Source organism: Quercus robur, chromosome 2 (assembly GCF_932294415.1).
Source record: "Quercus robur chromosome 2, dhQueRobu3.1, whole genome shotgun sequence".
Taxonomy (NCBI): Eukaryota; Viridiplantae; Streptophyta; class Magnoliopsida; order Fagales; family Fagaceae; genus Quercus; species Quercus robur.
Window position 1 is genome coordinate 94,767,166 of NC_065535.1, and position 19,857 is coordinate 94,787,022.

Genomic DNA, 19,857 nt, shown 5'->3' on the forward strand with positions numbered 1-19,857 from the left:
TAAAATATATGAAAATTTAAGAAGCACGATATTATTTGGGAAAAAATAAAAAATATAAAGGGGTGTACATTTTTTTAGTTTCTTTTTCCTATGTTTTTTCTTTTTTCTTAAGTTTTTTATGCTTACTAAGACACGACCACTCTCCAATTTCAACACAAAATTCTATTCCTAATGTTATTAGCAACATTAATTCTTCAAATAATCTAAGAAGAAACATTATCTTAGGTATTCTTCAACAGCCTTTCCCCAACTTTGTGATTAGTTATTGGTTTTTGGGCTTGATGCATCTTAGTTCATGTGTATGGGGTTTATTAATTATGCGTGCAGGCCAAATATTGATTTTTTTTTAGTATGGAATAAGTTTATATCCCTTTATGAGTTAGGGTTTAATGTAAATGTCATAAACATAGGGTTTTTTTTTTTTTTTTTTTTTTTTTTTTTTTTCTCTTCTTTTTTGATAATTGGATAGTTATAAGAGGAGCGGAGGTTTAAACGCCAGATGTTTACATTTGAAACACTAGAAAGTGTCAATTAGTTGAGTTATAAAACTCAACTAATTGACACTTAGTTCATGTGTATGGAGTTTATTAATTATGCGTGCAGGCCAAATATTAATTTTTTGGTATGGAATGAGTTTATATATTTTTAGAGAATTGGCAAAATCAAGCTAAAATATTCCAAAAGAGGTTAAGAAGGATTGAGAATGAAAATGCCATTCTACTTGATAAATGGGTTGAAACAAATCTTTTGGTGGATGAAACAAATCTTTTGGTGGATAGATATAAAGAGGAAAGCATGTCAAGCAAGCACTGTGATCGATGTCACTTCAAAAAATAATTAAATAAATATATGAATTACCTTTTAATGACTAGTAACACGTCATCGGTTTGTAAGTTTAATATAGTAAAAATTTTAGTATCTCTACCATCACTCATATAAATTAAGTAGAATTGAGAGTCTAGCAATGTACCATTTGGCATATTTGGAGCTTCCCGTACTTGACATTGACAAGTAGCAAAATTTTTCAAGAGTGATGCTAATATGATAATATATATACTTTGCCACTTGCCGTATTTGGAGGTTCCAGTGCTTGACAAGTAGCTGCTACTTGTCAAGCATTCGAACCTCCAACTCCAAATATGCAAATCACAAATGGCAACGCCTCAACATTTATTTCTACTTGTATCTGTGTGTATATATAAATATTAGATTTGTCTGTTTCTAAAAAAAAAATATTAAATTTGTCTAATTAGGTAAAATTTATATGAATTACTTATATGATGACATACATTATTAGTTATTACTGCCTTATAAATAGCAAGATTGTTGACCACTGGGCCTTGTAGCCTAGTGATACCCAGTTCCACTTGTAACCGTTAGTGTGGGGTTCTATCCCCCGCAATAAACAATTACCCAAAAAAAAAAAAAAAAAGTAGCAAGATTGCTGAGGTTGATAGTCAGTAAAATACTGAGGTGCATTTTTCTTATTTAAGATGAAGTGTTTTTTTACTTCCCCTTTGCTTATGTTGTTGGTCTTAGTTTTTTAAGTGGAAATTCGTTTCTCACTCATTTTGGTAAGTCAAGTTACTTATGTTTTTGGAGTTTTGGGTGTTAATATATTATAGTCCATATATGATTTTGGATGACTCCATTTTAGAAATAGACCTTCCATTTAACAAACAAGAACCAAAATGCTTATAAAAATAATTAAAAAAAAGAACCAAAATGTTTGGAGTGTAAATATGTTATGGTTCTATATGTTTTTTTTTTTCAAGGCTTTCCATTAGCCTTCTTCTTGCTTATTGGGCATTTTTGTGGAAAGTAGAATCTTAACCTTTGAGCTTAATTTAGTAGTAAAGCTTTTTTGAAATGAAGCTATAACAGAAAAGATATTTGTTTTCCGCATTTAGCAAATTATAATGAATAGTGAATTAAAGTTTGGAATTTATAAATCATGAATAGTGAATCATAAAGTTTCATCCTAAAATCTCTAAATTTCAACTTTAACCTTAGAAGAATTTTCAGCTTTAAGGATCCTCTTAAATCTTCTTAGCGAAATTGTCAAATATTTTTGTAAGCTCAATTAAAAGAGTTTTAACTTTAACCCCACCCTTTTCTTTCTCTCTCGAGTAATTTTTAGGTACTTTCGGAGCATGGAGAATGGCTCTCTCTCTCTCCAAAAGCAAAACCAAATGGGCATTTAAAGTGTTTTTAACACCTTTTTTTTGGGGGGGTCAAACCCATAAAGTTGTGGGATCTCATATAATATAATTCAGAGATTGCAATAAAAAAGAAAGGGGGATTGTTTAAAACAACAAAAACTAAGAAAGTAAATCTTATATTGCACGTACAATGTAAACTAAGAATTTTCCTATCGATTAAGTGTTTGGCAACGGATAGTTAATAGTGCAACAAAGTTTTGGATCTATAAATCATGAACGATAGAAAAACTCATAAAATGCATAATAATAAAAATAAAATATAAATAGTATTTCAAAGCTTAGTTCTAATTTCTTCAATTTTCAACTATAATCTTAAGATTGTTTTCAACTTTTAAAGACCCCCTAAAGCACTTTAGTAAAATTTCCAAACATGTGGTAATTTCAATAAATAAATAAAAAGGCTTTAACCCCCCTTTAAACACTTCATAAGATTAAGACTTTAATTTCCTTTTTCATCTTTAGATTTGTCTACTTTGTCAGTAGATTAGATAAGATTTGTCAACTTTACATATATCATGTTAGATTTAGATTAGATTTGCCTTACCTAATTTGGCAAAATTCATAAGTATTACTTATTTGGCTTAAATTAGCATTGGCTTATAAATAACGAGACTGTTGGTGTTGAAACTTGAAAGTCTGCATAATACCAAGGTGCATTTCTTGCTTAAGATGAAGTGTTTTTCGCCTTTCGCTCTGTTCATGGGTAGTTTTTTAAAGTGGTAAGTCGATTCTTACTCCTCTCGTTTTAACCAACGAAGTTCCTTCTAATTTTGAAGTTTGGGGTGTTAAATATATTTAATCTATATATAATCATTGATAACTCAATTTAAAAAAAAAAAAAAATACCTCCTATTTAAATAGTTAATAATGTTCTAACTGTATACACGTCCTAGTTTTTCTTTTTCTTCAAAGCTATCCAATATTTTTCATTGTGCTTATTTGTCAGTGTGGTAGAAAGTATAATTTGTCATTTGGATACTTGAATTTAGATTTGAATTTTAAAATGAAGGATTTGAAATACCTTAATTCCAAATTATAAATATTCAAGTATGTCATATGGATTTCTAAAATTCTATAGGTTTAGAAGTTGTTTCAAATTCAAGAATTTTAAAATTTAAAATTCTTGGAGGATTTGTCAAATCCAAATCCTCAACCCTTTTTAAATTATGCAAACAAAGTATTTGAATTTTAGTCATCCAAATCCTGCCATTCAAATACACCATAATGGTATAGTACATAGACTGCATAAATTTTCATTGCTATATATTTTTCTGGAATTCTGACCAAATCAACCAAATCTTGCCATTCAAACACACCATAATGGTATAGTACATAGACTACATAAACAGATCCTACGTTTGGAGAGGTCTACTCTCAACAGTGCTTTGGAAAAGTCACTGTTGCTCCTCCCTGTACAACGGATAACTGTATCACAGCCAGCAAAAAAGCACATCAACATATTTTATATCCTAATTGCATTTCCAACACCGCTTGCTGTTGCGGCTATATAAGGAACAAATGAAACTAAGTAGACTTGGAAATGCTACCTTATGAGTTATGTAGTCATGTTGAAATGAATTTCAAGGAATAAAAAACAATTTCAAAAGAAAATTCATATTGAATGAAATGAGGCTCATTTATTCATTAAATTGCTCCCATTTATTTAGGTGTTATTTAATTAATGAGGTTCATTTATTAGGAAATCACATTGATGCATTAAAAGCAAAAAAAAAAAAAAAAAAAAACATATATATATATATATATATATTATATAAGATAGAAATTTTACTCTAGGCTAATCTAAGGGTATGTTTGGTACATTGAACGAGGATTACAACAGGAATTGTAGTAATTTTTATTATTAAGAATATAATGTATTGTAATGTAATAACTAAATCTATTCATAAGTTTTTTTTTTTTTTTTAGAGGAAAATCTATTCATAAATTTGGTTCTGAGTTATAAGATTAAAATAAAATTTAAGATTTATTTTAGGAACTATCTTACTCATACAATTATATTTCCATAAATGGTTATTTTTTAAAATTTGAGACAAATATGTGTTTTTTTTATAATTGTTACATAAATATAGAATTTTTTTTTTTGAAAATATATTAATTTTAGAAATTATTGCACCTACTAAGAAATAACTAATATAACCATTTTAGAGATGACTAGTTTTTTCTCATTTTGAAGAATAGCTATTGATATAGAATGATTATTCCTTATAATAAAAACACTACCAAATTAAAGAATAGCTAAATCTTAAAAATAACTAATACATTACTGTGCCTATTACAAAATTATGATGAGATTATTCGGTGTACTCAATGTACTACTTATTTTTTCTTTTGCATAAAGGTGAATTTTATATGTACGTATCATGTATAAGATTAACATTTGCGTGAAAGGAAGATATAATATACTAGCTAGTATACATAATAATTTAAGTAAATGAGGACAGGAGACCAACCCATTGTCATTAAAAATAATAACAGTACTTAATTTATAGATTTTATTATCATCATCATCATTATTATTATAGAAAAGAAGTCAAAAATGATGGGGTAGAGAGAATCATGACATTTGAAGTGCTTATCTCGTTGAGCCCACACCAATGTTCCAAGTTCCAACTAGTTGAAAAATTACAGTTATGCAAAGGCCACGCAAAGAAAGAAGAAGAATAAAATCGTGGGTCTGAAGGATGAGTGATGACATGGGGCATTGGCACCGATAATGGTAGCGGAAAGAATGTTAGGTTGAGAATGATCAAATTCTAAGGCCCATATTTTCCATGAAGTTGTATTTTTTGAGCAAATAGAAGAGAGAATTGACACATACGTAGTTGCAACTTGCATCAACTATTCTTTATGAAAAAAACATTTGCAACAACTATTTTGAAACAATACCAAAAGGGTAGGAAGTAAATTAACACGTTAGGTAAACATTAAGAATCAAATTTTCCAAGGACATGTTAAACCAACTAATCCACTTGGCTTGAGCCGACCCACTAGGATTCTAGTGGTTTCAATGGCAAGGCAAGTAGCAAGCGATGACAGTTCGAATGTTTCAAAACCCCACTCAAACGAGTCGAGTGTCGGTTTCCCCACTCAGAAACAAGGATGTCAATACCGTACCGGAGGCCGTACCGGTTTGGCCACCGGTACGATATATTTCGGATACCGGTCAATACCGGTGTACCGTTTCGGGTTTACCGCTATTTTTTATATTTATAAATAAATAAATATATATATATATATATATGTATGTATGTGTTTGTGTGTATATATATATATATATATATATATATTATAATAAATATAAAAGTTTACCATAAAACATTTCCTCAATTCAGAACTAATTATTCATGGTTTTAAACTTTAGTATCAATTAAAAGGGAAAAAAAATAAAAAAAATAAAATTGAAAGCTTAAAAGTTACCATTGCATACTAAGAAAACAAATAATACTAATAAGTTAATGCAAATAAGTTACCATTCTTTCCTAACAAAAATTCAAAAATTACAAAACTTAAAAAAAAAAAAAAAAAAAAAAAAAAAAAAAAACTTTTTTCTGTACCGGCCGGTACGCCCAATACCGGCCGATATTGCCCGAAATTGGTCGGTATGAGGCCGGTACGGCCGTTATTTTTTCCGGTACGAAACAGGGGGGTTTAGCGTACCGGATTACTGACCGGTACGGTATATTCCGGCCGTACCGGCCGGTACAGTACAGAATTGACAACATTGCTTAGAAATCTAACAAAATCAAGTCATCCAAACCTAGTTGTGTTTTTCACTATTTCTCTACCCATATATAGCAGAGATATGGTGTTCTCCAACTAGATCTAGCAAAGAATTTAAAATCTCCAACCAAATCTTGTGGAAACCAATCCCTGTCTCTTCCCGTTGCTTCTACTCTTTATTTCCATCATTAATCGGTTTTGACCAAATCTAACTACCATACAAGAAGAATTGCAGGGTCAAGATGTTGTTTCTAATTAATTAATAGTAAGTTTTGTTCCCTTTCACTTGATATGATCAAATTAAACCTACTTTTAATTATTACTATTATTATTATATTTTGGGAGGTTTTATTATTATTATTATTATTTCTCAATTTTGTATTTAAAACGTCACTATAAGTGATTTTTTGTCTCCCGTTCGTGTAAAGTGAAAACTCTCTCTCTAACTCCCGCTCCAAAACATTTATATATAAAAAAAACACTTTTGAAAACACAAACAACGTCGTTTTTTTTTTGGTAAACACAAACAACGTTGTTGCTCAGATTTATCAGAGGTACTCTTACTCTTTTCTCTCTCTCTCTCTCTCTCAATATTGTGTAAATTTTTGTTATATGATAATTGATTAACAAACGCCTGCCATTCTCGTTTTCTGACAGACCAATCGGGTTTTTCAATAACATCTAAGAAAGACTTAAATTTTAGATTTTCTTCACCATTAATAAAAACCCAAATCCCATATTAGTTATGAATCTTATGATAATCATTCTAAATCTAATTCTTTTTTTTTTTTTTTAAATGTTTCAGACTCGTTTTTAGGGTTTCTCTGCTTTCTATTCCGTGTTTGTTCTGACGGAAAATAGTTTCTTGGGAAAAAAAATTTCCACTTCAAGGGTTTATACTTTATAGAAGTTATAATTTTATTGATTTATGAAGTGGGTTCAGCGAAAGTTTATCTCTTTTTAAATTTTCCTTCTTTAAATGAAAAAATTTACACATTGGGTTTTTTTTTTTTTTTTTTTTGGGGGGGGGGGTTGGGGGGGGTTGGGGTTGGGGTTTTGGGGGTTTAAGAATTTGTTCTATATTCTAAATTTGTGGTGTGAAAAGTTTCTTTATTAAATTTTAACTTCTCTTGAAAAAAGAAAAAAGAATCCTGTCAAATATATATATTTTCTTGGAAATTGTTATTTTTTAGAATCTGGGTTTAGTTTTCTTCTGAAGAATCAGTTTTTTGTTCAAATGAATTAAAAGGAGAAGGTTTTTCAATTCAACTCCTTGTTTGGTTGCTTGTAATTTAGAAGATTTTCTTTTCTGTTTCCTTTTTGGGTTATGAAATTGGAGCTGGGGGTTAAATGGTAAATATGCACAATATTTGATTGCAGGTATAATGAATATGTAATCTTTGAGCTTATTTCTTTTTAGAATCTGGGTTTAATTTACTTCAAGAGAATTGGTTTTTGCTCAACTAATCAATAGGACAACTGTAATAATGATGCTCAATGTTTGGTGGCATGTAAGATATAGAAGAAAATAATTTTTCTTTTCCTTTTTTGGGTTATGAAATTGGAGCTAGGAATCCAATGGTAAAATATGCATACTACTTTGATTGCAGGTATAATGAATGTGTATCTTTGGACTTCTTTATATATATAGAATCTGGTTATGCCCTGTTGTAATGTGACATGGAATGCTAGTATTTTTGTAGTGAAACTTATTGTTGGATGATGTTAGTGTAGGAAACAATAAATTACTTTTGGGGTTAGAATATGAAGCGTAAGCGAGGGGCACAAGAAAGGAAAACCAAAAGGGGCTCCTGTGGTGAGTAAGAATGAGGTATCCATAAATTTGGTGAGTGCAAATACAGAAGATAATTCGGGTTTGGATGGTTTTGGGAATGATAACAAATATGAATCTGGAATGGAGGTTGATACACCTTCTTCAACGGGGACTGACCAGCCGTACAATGTTGCAAGTATTAATCCCGATGGTTCCATTGATAAGGCAATGGGAAAGTCAGTTGGGCGTGTGAAAGTGAAACTGAGGACAAGTAAGATGTTGGAATCTCAACATACTTCTTCCGATGCACCCACGCACAGTGACACTGATAAGAGTAGCCAGCAAATGGGTTTTGAAAGGCAAGGTGTAGGTCTGGAGAGAATGGAAGATAGTGCAAACTCATTGCCTATTGGTGTTTCAGGAAATCCAGCTAAGAAAGCTGGGAGTATCAAGATTAAATCGTCGATGATCTTGGGTAATCCAAGTGTTTATCAAAGTGGTGGTAGTGCTGCTGTTGCTCAGGGTGAGAGTCCACACCAGAAAGAGCTAAAGATACCTCATCAGGATGCTCAATTTAGTAAGCAAGAACTTGATGATTGCTTGACGGTATGTTGGATTGTTTAAGATGAATCTTTGTTTAAACTTCTGATTATGCAAACTTTTTAACATCTTGTTGCTATTTTCTTTTTTAAATATCTGCATATGAGCATATTCTTGTCTTCATTTATCCTTCCACAGGTGATAAAGAAGGTAATGAAAATGGATGCAGCAGAACCCTTCAATGTCCCTGTGGATCCTGTAGCTCTGGGAATTCCTGTAAGTATGAATATGCACAAATACGGTATTTAGTTAGGGTCAAACACTAAAATTATTTATAGTCCACAATGGATGGTAATTTCTTAGGTTATACCATCATGTTGTCGTACCCTATCTCTTTTATTTGACTAATAAAATTCTTCCCTTGGGGTGGGTGGTGTTTGTTTGGAACCAGGATTACTTTGATGTCATAGATACACCAATGGATTTTGGAACGATATGTGGCAATCTTGAAAATGGTGTGAAGTATATGAACTCGGAGGATGTTTATAAGGATGTACAGTACATTTGGGAGAACTGCAATAAGTATAACAATAAAGGTGACTATATTTTGGACCTTATGAAGCGGGTGAAGAAGAATTTTATGAAGTATTGGACAGCTGCTGGGTTATACAGTGAACAACAATGGGGAACTAAGGGTGAGACTTCTGTGATTATGCTCTCTTCCGGTTAATTCCTTTCAATTTTCTTCATCAAGCTGAATTTGGTTTGTGCATTTCTTATTCTGTGAGTCTAGTGAATATAGATAAAAATTTGACGAGCAATGCAATTGATGAGTTTTCCTTATCATGTGTGTTATGATTGTGGTCATTGGCAAAAATTCTGCCTTTTTTTTTTTATAAATATCTTTGCCTTCTCTTGGGTATTCAGGAACTAATTACCTTGAAATATGTGTTGAATTATGTGCATCCAAATTTCTTGCATGGTCTATTCCTTAATAGTGATCTTAATGTTGTTGTTCTTAGACTTTTTGGATAAATAGGAGCTTTATTACAAAAAGGGCACACTTAAGTACACAGGAAGCATACTGTTTAAAAATTGTAGTTTAATATTCACACAGTCTAGAAAATCAAGTGAGGAAGAAGAAAAACTGTTGGTGATTAAGGCAAAGTGTTTATGACTAGGTTTGCACACACAGCTGATAGGTACTTTTTTCTTGCAGTAAGCCTCTGCTGATTTTTTTATGCATATATGTTCTTGCTGATGCATATGGTATCCGTTTTTTATACTATGTTGTGATGTAGTTACTTGCTTGCCAAGTTAATATGAACTTTAGAGTTATGTATAATGGTGGGTTCCAATTAGCTCAAATGGTAAAGTCTCTTGTCATTAAATAAGAAATCTGCGGTTTGAACTTTGTCTACTGGTGTTTTGGTGTGATGATAATGAGCAATTATTATAAAGCAGATATCATAGATTGAAATTCTATCTATCAAAAAAAAAGTTATGTATATTGAATAACGGCCCACTATGCAATCATCTTGTCTTATTGCTGGTATAAAGATGCCAGCTCTCATTTTCCTGACAGCAGTCTGAGCATTATTTATTTCCATTGTGATAGGGGCTGAAAGCATTCAAGTGGAGGATGTTTCTGTGTCCAGTGAAAAGTGCATGTAAAAGGCAGTCAACCAAAGCAGAAGACAGGAAAACGTCATGGGTATTTTTATGCCTATAACTTCTTGCATTTAGTTGCTATTATATTCATATGGGAATGCTCCCCAGATACTCCCCCGTCCAAGGGTAAATTTCCATATGGAGTAACTAGTAAAATAGCAGCATAGAAACATCGTAAATGGAAAAATGCAATAAATAATATTTGGGTCTTTTTGACAATTTTGGTTGTAGGGCCTGTCTACAGCCAAATCATCAGCATGGGTATCATATGGTTTATTGAGCGAAAAGCAGAGTTAATGTTAGGATGCACATTTGATAAAGGCTATCATTTCTGGTAGTTTTTAGGTTGTATTTGTGCAAAAGCAAATGAACAGGAATTTCAGATAAGTGATGGAAATTTGAAGGAGTGGAGCACTTTATAATAATTTACAGTCAGCCTAGGTCAAATTGAAAATCAATTGATAACTCATAGCTTTCTACCAAATCATCAACTAACTTAGATACTGAATAACCCAAATAAGACTAAGGAAAATACTCGAATCAGTAAAATTATCAAATGTGCCCCTTATCTTCAGATTTTAATGTTTTTTAGACTGTTAGTACTTTGTTAATTTATAAAAAACCAGAGGAAATTTATTATTGTGTGACGTCTACAATAGGACCCATGGGTTGCCAGCAGGCCCCATATAGGACCTCTTTTTTATGCTTAATGTGGTTTGCACTAGAAGCTTGCCACTTCTTGACAATGGATAGTGTGAGGACAGGAATTTAGTTTTTTTTTTTTTTTTTTTTTTTTTTTTTTTTTTTTGTATTTTCCCTGTAATTACTTTTTCCTAAAAATTACTTGTGTGTGTATATATTTATGTAATTAAAAATGATAATTCAGTAAGGGAACTGGGGATTTACTTCTCTGGATTTTGAGAGTGATTACTTTCATTGTCAAAATACCAAGAAATCCCAATGAGATAACCCCAAAAAGAAGTAAAGGTTTGTGACAAGCACTGTGAAGCATAGCAGGTATCATTGTCATCATTTTTTACAATTGCTTTAAGATGCTTGACAGTGATATCAGGTGCATCTGGATGCTTTCATTTGCTTTTTATAGTGAGTTTATAAAGGAGTGGTTTGAAACTTAAGTAGGAGGTGTGTGTGTGTGTGTCATTGGAATTCTGTGTGGGTGCCTGTGCGCATCATTAGAGTGCTGTGTGTGCTCACATGCACATTGGAGAGTTTTGGCTTATTATTCTAACAAAAATGGTTCAAAATTTTTTCTTATATTGTGAAGTTCTCATTTGCAGAAGGCGCCATAAAAATGATTGTTTATGTGCAATATGTGTTCTAAAGCGTCGTAGGAGGGAGCGTGAGGAGAATGCTCGTCTTGTAAAAGGCCATATAGGAGCTACTGATACTAATTATACTGAGGAGACCCAGCAAGAGGTACAATGAATGAGTTTGACTAATGACTTAATCCAACTTTTTCTTGACTGTGATTGGATTTTCACTTTGTAGTCTTGCAAATGTTATTTGTAGGTGTAGAGAAGTTTTTACTTATTACACATACACGCAGTATAGGTATACATATTTTGAAAGGGATCCCAGGAAATAGCAACTTTTGGGCTATCAAATATTTTTGACAGATCTGATATGCTCTTTTATGACTACTAGGTTTCTGATTTTTGAAAAATTTAACAGAGACGACATATATGAAAGTTTTATGTTTTTCTTTTTCTTTTTTTCAATAGATGTATTATTATTATTATTATTATTTTAGTTATTGTATAACATTATGAACTTTTTTTTGCATTGGCTGTTAAAGGAAGGTCAACATGTGGAAAGTCCTAGTGCTGAAGATCCATCATCAAATGATGAATCACTAGACCCAGATGCAGATGCTGAGATACAACAGAAAGTAGATGAGGTGAAATTGGATGTTCCTGAGGAGCAGCATGGTCCTTCGGAGGAGAAGCAAGGGGAGGAGGAAGAGGAGGAAGAAGACGAAGAAGAAGAGGAGGAGGAGGAAGAGAATGAGTTGGAGACTCAAAAGAAACACGAGAATGAAACTCCAGAGCAGCCACAGTTTGGTGATAGATCAGAGGAGGAGCATGAGAGACAGCCTAAGCTAAGAATTGTGGAGAAGTCAGGAGTTGGAGTCCGAGTTGATACTCAGAAAGAGGATATATTAATGAGGCAGGAAGCCAAAACTGCTGCAGCTCAACAACAGAAACATAAGGTATTTTGAAAAATCGTTTTGGCATCAATTGTGTGATCTTTAATTTAAATATACATAACAACTTGTTCTGCAAATTCATGATGGAGAATGGCATAGCTTTCCTTCATTTTACCACCAATTTACCTTGCCACTAACCTGTTATTTCAAAAGTACAGAATTAAACTATAAGAGGTATCATCATTAAATCATTTCAATGTTGGTGCATATATATCAGAATGTGCCTTATAATTATTGGGTAATCTTCGAGCTTATCAGGCATGCTTAAAAAATAAGGATGTATTTGCTATTAGCCAAATGTACCTTACATTAATGCTAGATCACCCAAATTTCTGTTGTGGGGGGAATCCTTCCTTAGTTATGAAAACAGATATCTTAATGCAGGCATATCTATAAAATATCCTTGTCAAGTGGGCATGTCTGTAAAATATCAATAATCTTACTTTGAATTGGAATTTAAGATTCTATGCATGCAATTTAGCAGGCTCAAAAGTTTTTTTTTCAAAATTAATTGACTTTGACCTAGTAGTGAAAGGAAATATTAAAATATTTGCTTTATATGGGAGGTGTTGTTAAAACACAAAAATTTCACGTAGGATGCAATGGAACTTTCTTCAAGCTATAAACAGACTTGAGCTCAAGATAGACCCAAAGATTTGAATTTTATTTAATTATGTATTTGTTTCATTAACTTACACTGGACTAGAACTTCATAATTAGATGCTGAACCTTTTAAATGCTGGACACTTTTATATGCAAGTTTTACTTACAGTTTGATTTTGTCACAGGAATTACAAGAAAAGCACAAAAAATCTAAAGTGTGTAAGAACCTTGAGCTAGAAAATCCCATGCTTTTGGACTTATGCGGAATTCTCTTCCCTGACAACCATAAGTCTGTCTGGAGTGGACCCCATTCACTGAATCAGCATCATCGTTCTGCTCGTACTAGTTCCATCCATGCAGCTATTGCAACTTTCATGAAATAGGTGCTTGTTCTGATGCATGTACACTGGTTGCATAGATCTGAGGTGTTGTTTTGTTTTCCATTTTACACTCCTAAAAATTTTATTGTATAGTTATTACCTAGTACAGGATCAAAGCAAAATTGAAAAACTGCTGAATGACATGGATGCCCTTTTTGCAGTGTTTGATGCTGAAGTGTACTTCTCCTTGCACTTACTATAGGATGCATGTTGTGTCAAAGGAGAATGAGCATGCACAGCTGGACGCTTGTTTTAGAATTACTTCTCTCACAAAAGCTGCTGCCAAATGATTTCAAAAGTAGTTTCGAGTCATCAATGCAATGGTTTTCAGGAGTTACTTGGAGGAGGGATATAATATTACATGTGAGATTGTACATGATCTAGCAAGATTCAAGAATTTGGTTCTTCACCGTGTATCTGCAAATGACAATTCTAACTTGCAAAAGCACATTTTCAGTTTATGTTTTATGATGAGTTAGATTGCGAATGGTTTATGGCAATGCTTGGATCCTGCGCTTTTTCCATAGTCTGTACTTGACAACCAGGCTAACTAATGTCGCTTTTAGAATAGTGTTGTAGTGAAACAGGAGTCATGCAAACAGCTTGTACCTTAGATCAAGGCAAAACGTATGTCAGCCAATACCTCTATTTAGATGTATGATCTCCCCATGCAAAGAGTTTGTAAGCAGAAGCTCTTTGTGCGTGCTAATTCTTCTAACAGTGTCATGTTCACTTTTCATTATAATCCATTCGGCCCGTATAAAGTAAACTAGCTTGCAATATAGATTTTTATTATATAATCATTTTATAAACTTAGTTTTAAGTGTATTCTTTTTTATTTTTTTAGTTTAACAAAAATAAATAAATAATACAATGCAGAGGTCTACGACCAAAGAAGATTACTTTTCAATCAATGTCATTCATTTTCAAGATCCAACCTTCTATAACAAAAAATGGGCACATCGCAGTTAAAAATTCCAGACAATTACATTGCAGTAAAGTTGCTCTCCTCATGCCTCAGTGACCACCAATCTGTCATAGCATAAGTGCAAATAAATGATTATACATCTGTAAGCTGTCTTCATCCCATGTCAACCACCAATATTGGCAACGTTGCTGATGGAAAATTTGCTGTACTGTATATTCTGGTGACACAGAAGTTCATGGCATGTTTTGATGAAACCAAAAATCCATTATACTATCAGGGCAGATCATATTTCACATGACCAAGGTAGAGACCGCATGCAGGTGCCATGGGACTTGCAGCAGTCACAGTCTTTGCATTTAGGATTCTCTCAACTGAAATTATTCGGTACAAGAAAGAAAAAAAATTCAGTCCAAATGAAGAAAGCAAACAGTTTTCAATCTGTATTAAAATAAACAAAATAAAGAGAGCTATAGAAAGGTAGATCACCATCTGCAATTGTCAACTCTCTAGTTCCAATTCCTCAGGAACGTGCCATGCTCGGTCTCTCTCAAAGGTTGACAAAGATGCTGGCCCAGAGAGCAAACGGTAAAAGTACCTAAACAAGATGTTTAGAAATATTCCAAATAGTTAGTTCAAGTTTTAAAAATAATCAAACACCAAAATATAAAAACATTTATTTAAACAAAGTGAAACCACAGGTGCACTTCTGACAGTACTCCAGAGTTGAATATTAGTATATAAAAAATCCTAATCACAATCAAATAACTGGAACATATACAGCCGAAAAATTCCAACCTAAGCAAGCCCTCTCTGGTTGATACCATTGTCATGTTCAAAATGGCATATAGATGCACTATTCACGGGACCCACAAGTACTTTATTCAGAAAAAAAGACATTAAAAATGAGTTTCACAGCACTATTCACACATTTAAAAATTATTTTGTTATAATATTTTCAGTTTTCAGTTAAATAAGCGGTATCCAAACAGACGTTGAAATTTCAAATGATTGTTCAGACTCACTAAAAGTAAGGAAAATGGTACAATTGCTAAAATGTAAATACTAAAAAGTAAGTCCAAATTCAGCATTGCTATGGAGAGGCAAATAAATGCGCCGATGCTCTAGCTAGACGGGGGTCTTGCTTTCCCAAGATTTTGTTGTTTTCTTAGACCCTCCAGTAGAAGTCTCCTTGTTGCTTAGTCTAGATTATGCTGGGATTTGTTATGATCGTTGTATAGTTTTTAATGATATTTTCCTTCTTACCAAAAAAAAAAAAACTAAAAAGAACCAATTAAGGTACCGCTTGACCAGTTGACTGTGCTCGTCACTCCTAGTCACGTAGTAAAAAATCAAAACAAAAAACCTTAAAGGGTTGAATTGAAATTTGGACAAACTTAGATGGTATGATTTGTAATTTAGTCAAATTTTGACTAGACCAAAATGAAGCTAATCTTAAAGCTAGAGAGCAAAAATATATTTAAGTGCAATTTTTATTATATACTTTATTATTCAATTTAAAATATTTTATTAGTTTGCATTTTTTTTTTTGTGAAACAAACATACACACAAGAGAGAGAAAGAGGTTATAATACAAAGGCACACAACAAACTCCATTTATAAGCTATGGTAAGTTTTAAAAGAATGTATTGCGTGTAGCATATGTTTTGAATGTTGGATTTTATTTAAATTTAGCACTGTGTGTATTAACATAATCGGCAATAACTTTTTTTTTTTGGAGAAGAAGTATCAAAACATACGGCATTCCATAAAAATAAAAATAAAAAATAAAAACCATTTACGGCATACTTCCACCGTGGTAGACTTCTAGACTATGACTAAATTTACATTGTTAACATAAATTTGCTCTAAGTGAAATTCTATAACCAATGTTTCAAGACATCTATCTTTTTTATATATAGAAAAATTAGGGGAAAAAAAAGTATTCGTAGTGTAGGCTACTCCATCAATAATTAAAAACTCAAAACATAGCACACAACATGGTTTCAGTTGAACTAATTTTATTTTTTCATATTCATTTCAACATAACAACATGAGGTAGGATTTTCATCTCATCTTAATAGTTTCATATCCTCTATATATGGTAATGGCAACAACAAGTGTTTTTATCGATGCAATAACCAGAAAAACTTTCACCAATTAGTGCAATGCAGCTAGTGATGCATGCGTCCTCTGACCTTAAACAGTTCACAATCTTGACAATAATATCGGAAGGGCATTCCTGGCTCAGCACCTCTCTCATAGGACCTGTTTTCAAAACCAAGATAAAAGGAAAGCCCATTAAATTGGTACACCCATGTTTTCAAAATCCAGATATATATATATATATATATATATATATATATATATATATATATATATATATATATTTGTTTCTTTGATAGGCCAAATAAAATTTAAGAAAATGAAGTTTTATGTAGGCTTTGTACTAAACCATTAGGTAATTTAACAATCAGCCAAACAGTAGCATATTCTAAGAAAAGAAAAATTAATACTATACATTATAGGTTTGACTTGATGGTAATTTATAAGTTTGAACGGAATCCCATAATTTTATTGTTTAACTCAAAAAGGTGTTCAATTCTATATGGTTTTGTTTTTTAAAGGGAAGCTCTCTTAACTAAAAAAATTTCTCTCAAAAAAAAAAACTTTTATTTAAAATTATCAAATGCAAATTCTTAAAGCTGAATTAATTATTAATGCTTTATAAATCTAAGCCTATAATGCAGTTTTACTATAATTTGTCAAATACTCAAAACTAGGGCTGTCCAAGCAAACTAGTCACCTGACAAAACAGAAAAACTGCCAATAGCCTGATCCGATACATTCGTTGGTCGGCTACGGGTCCAGTCTCTTAAAAACCGACTCTTGCAAGTCAAGTGGCGAGTGTCCTCCACCAAAACTCGAGCTACCCAACCTGACCAAAAAACGAACCCTCATAACTACCGAATTCTACCTAGATCCAGCAACTTTTAAACCTTCACCTTTCAAATCTGACCACGTTTGTCCTTTCTCCGCTTAGATCCACTCAAATTCGGCGATGTTTGCTTAGATATGCTTAGATTTGGCAATGTTTGGCTTAGATCCAGTGAGGTTTAGCTCAAATCCACTTAAAATCTAGCCGAATCTTTCTCTCCTCTACTCAGATCCAGTGAAGATCTACCACCACCATAGCTCCATTGGTTCAACCGAACCAACCGATCATCTACTAGAGCCCGATCCAACTCGACCTGTGGTGGTTGCGAGTCGTCACTTCTTCCACTCGATCTAAGCGGGTCAAGAGGCGGTATGATCTCAAACCTAATCCACCTGACCCATGGATAGTCCTACTCAAAACACTAAATAACTTTTTACATAAAACTCTGTTTCTCAAAAGCTTTATAATAAAATCTCTACTTTTTTACAGAAAAATGTCAAATGGACACGATGAAGACAATGGATTGCCTAGAAAAAAAAAATTATAACATCTTTAACACTCCAAACATTTTCTTTCTTATTATTAAATGTTATACCTGTTTTCTAAATTTTGACCTGTCCACAATCATATATAGACTATAAAATATTACCGCCCAACACTTCAAAAATAGAAAGAACTTCCTTTGCCAAAATGAGAGACTGAGAAATGAATTACCATTTGAACAAAATAAGAAAAACGCCATAAGAAGAGAGAAAACTGAAAACCACTCCATCTTGAAAATTATTATTTTTTTTCAAATGCACCTCAGTGTTTTGCAAGCTTTCAACTTCAACAATCTCATTATTTATAAGTCAATGCTAATTAATTTCATATATGTGGTATTTTTCAATTATGGCATCTTGTTTTAATAAATAAGATATAGAGTAATGCTAGAAATACAAACTTTTTTACAAATTTTTTTATATATTGTTGATGTAGTGAGTGATTATTTATAAATGATAAAGTGATATTTAGGTGTTGGCCTAAATGAAAACCAATAAGAAGTTGGCCATAATAGCATTTTGTAAAAATGCTGTAAAATGGTTTGTAATTAAAAGTGCTACATCCATAACATTTTTACAACAAATCATAGGTGGTTCATTGTTATTGGTTCTAATTTGAACTTGTCATTGAAATTACTATTTTGCCTCACCACTAATAACATGTAACAACCTGTCACTTAGGATTTATTGTGAAAATGTTGCGGTAGGCTTTGTACAAGACCATTTGTTAGTTTAACAATAAGTAGCACATATTCGGAGAAAAACTAATACAATAACTGCATTATAGATTTTACCTGACTTGAGAGAATAATTTAAAACTCTGAAGCCAATCCGCTTTTGGTTTAGTCAATAGTGTGTTAATGTGATTACAGTGCCACTTTTGTATCTCTTATTTTGTATGGGACCTTATGGCATGGGTAGTCTAAACTCTAAGGAACTCCCAGTGGACACTACTATATGTATTTATAAATAAATTAATCTCTTTTTTAATTAATACATATAAAAAAACTATCTCCCTTTCAAGAAAAAAAAATCACCTTCATTAAAAAAAAAAAAAAAAATTGGGGGACGGAAAAAATTCACCAAACCTGACAAATTGTAATCCATTTATATATAAAACTGATCAAAAGTATCAGATAGAATCAAACCTGAATTTTATTTTCTAAATTGAAAAACCAAATTGAAATATTTTTTCTTTGAGAAGAAAACCAAATTGAAATATGTTCAATACATTCCATAGCGTAAATATTTCTCTTTATCCAGGGGCGAAAATTCTTGTGGCATTGGAGGTAACATATGGGCTTTAGCTTTCAAACAACACTCTGTGCATTTATATTTGGACGAGTTTGGCCCATTACATGAGCAACAAATTTCTTTTTTTGATGCTTGCTTTCCCTGTTGTGCTGCCTTCTCTCCTTCCTGCCTTTTTTTGTCCTTGGCTTTGGGCTCAAATTCTTCTTTCTTTTGTTTTGATGAATTGAATGAAGGCTCAAATGATTTTGATGGTTTACCATCATCATGTTTGTTTCTCCAAAATAAAAATAAAAACCAAGAGTCAGACTGACCGCTATTATCGTTCTCGTTGTTGCTGTTGACACTATTCTGCACAAAACCAACAGTAGCATATGGTTAACCAATCAAACAAAGGACATTGGTGGTAGAAAAGAGATTAGATTAACATGGTTGGAGAGGCATTACTTGATCGAGCTCCATGCAAAATTGATTAAAAACTCTTTAAGTTGATATTGTCAATTTCAATAATAAAAAAATTTAGGCCTTTAAATTGAAAACTTTTTTAAGGTTAAAGTTGAAATTTTGGAGCTTTAAAGAAAAGCGATAAGTAATTTATTGTTCGAGTTTTATAAATCCAAATTAAATCTTTAAAACATTATTCACTATAATTTGTTTTTGAAGGGCTCAGAAAGTACTTTAAGGGTTAACTCTCTTGTACTTCAAGGGCTCTTTTGACAATTTTGCTAAAGAGCTTTAAGGAGTTCTTTAAGATTGAAATCAATTTTTAAGTTTAAAGGAAAATTTTGAAACTTTTAAGAAAGTTTCTACAATTTATTGTTCATGTTTTATAAATCCAGAATTTTAATATGCTATATTTACACTATTTTGCCAAATCACTAAAGAACTCCTCAAATTTAAGCTCAATTTAAAAAAAAAAAAAGAAAAAACTCAAACTATAGTGATTTCACATGTGTGTTTTGTTTTCAAAAATAAGGTTAGTGATCAATGTAAATTATGTATACAAATAATAAACATAAACACAAATACTTACCGAGTTTTCG

At 32.1% G+C, this 19,857-nt stretch overlaps 1 protein-coding gene and 1 pseudogene across 2 annotated transcripts in view; one reads left to right on the forward strand and one right to left on the reverse strand.

Annotated features, from left to right (window-relative positions):
- Positions 1-7,541: 7,541 nt before the first annotated feature.
- Positions 7,542-13,645, forward strand: LOC126705724 (uncharacterized; annotated as a pseudogene).
- A 5,120-nt stretch (positions 13,646-18,765) lies between these two features.
- The window catches only part of LOC126715973 (probable ion channel SYM8), a 36,413-nt gene continuing 35,321 nt past the window's right edge, over positions 18,766-19,857 (reverse strand). The window contains exon 10 of one of the 2 annotated variants that reach the window (XM_050416853.1): positions 18,766-19,165. In XM_050416853.1, coding sequence (XP_050272810.1) covers positions 18,788-19,165 — 378 coding nt within the window. In that variant the 3' untranslated portion in view covers positions 18,766-18,787. The remainder of the gene's footprint in view (positions 19,166-19,857) is intronic. The other variant, XM_050416855.1, reaches the window with a different exon arrangement.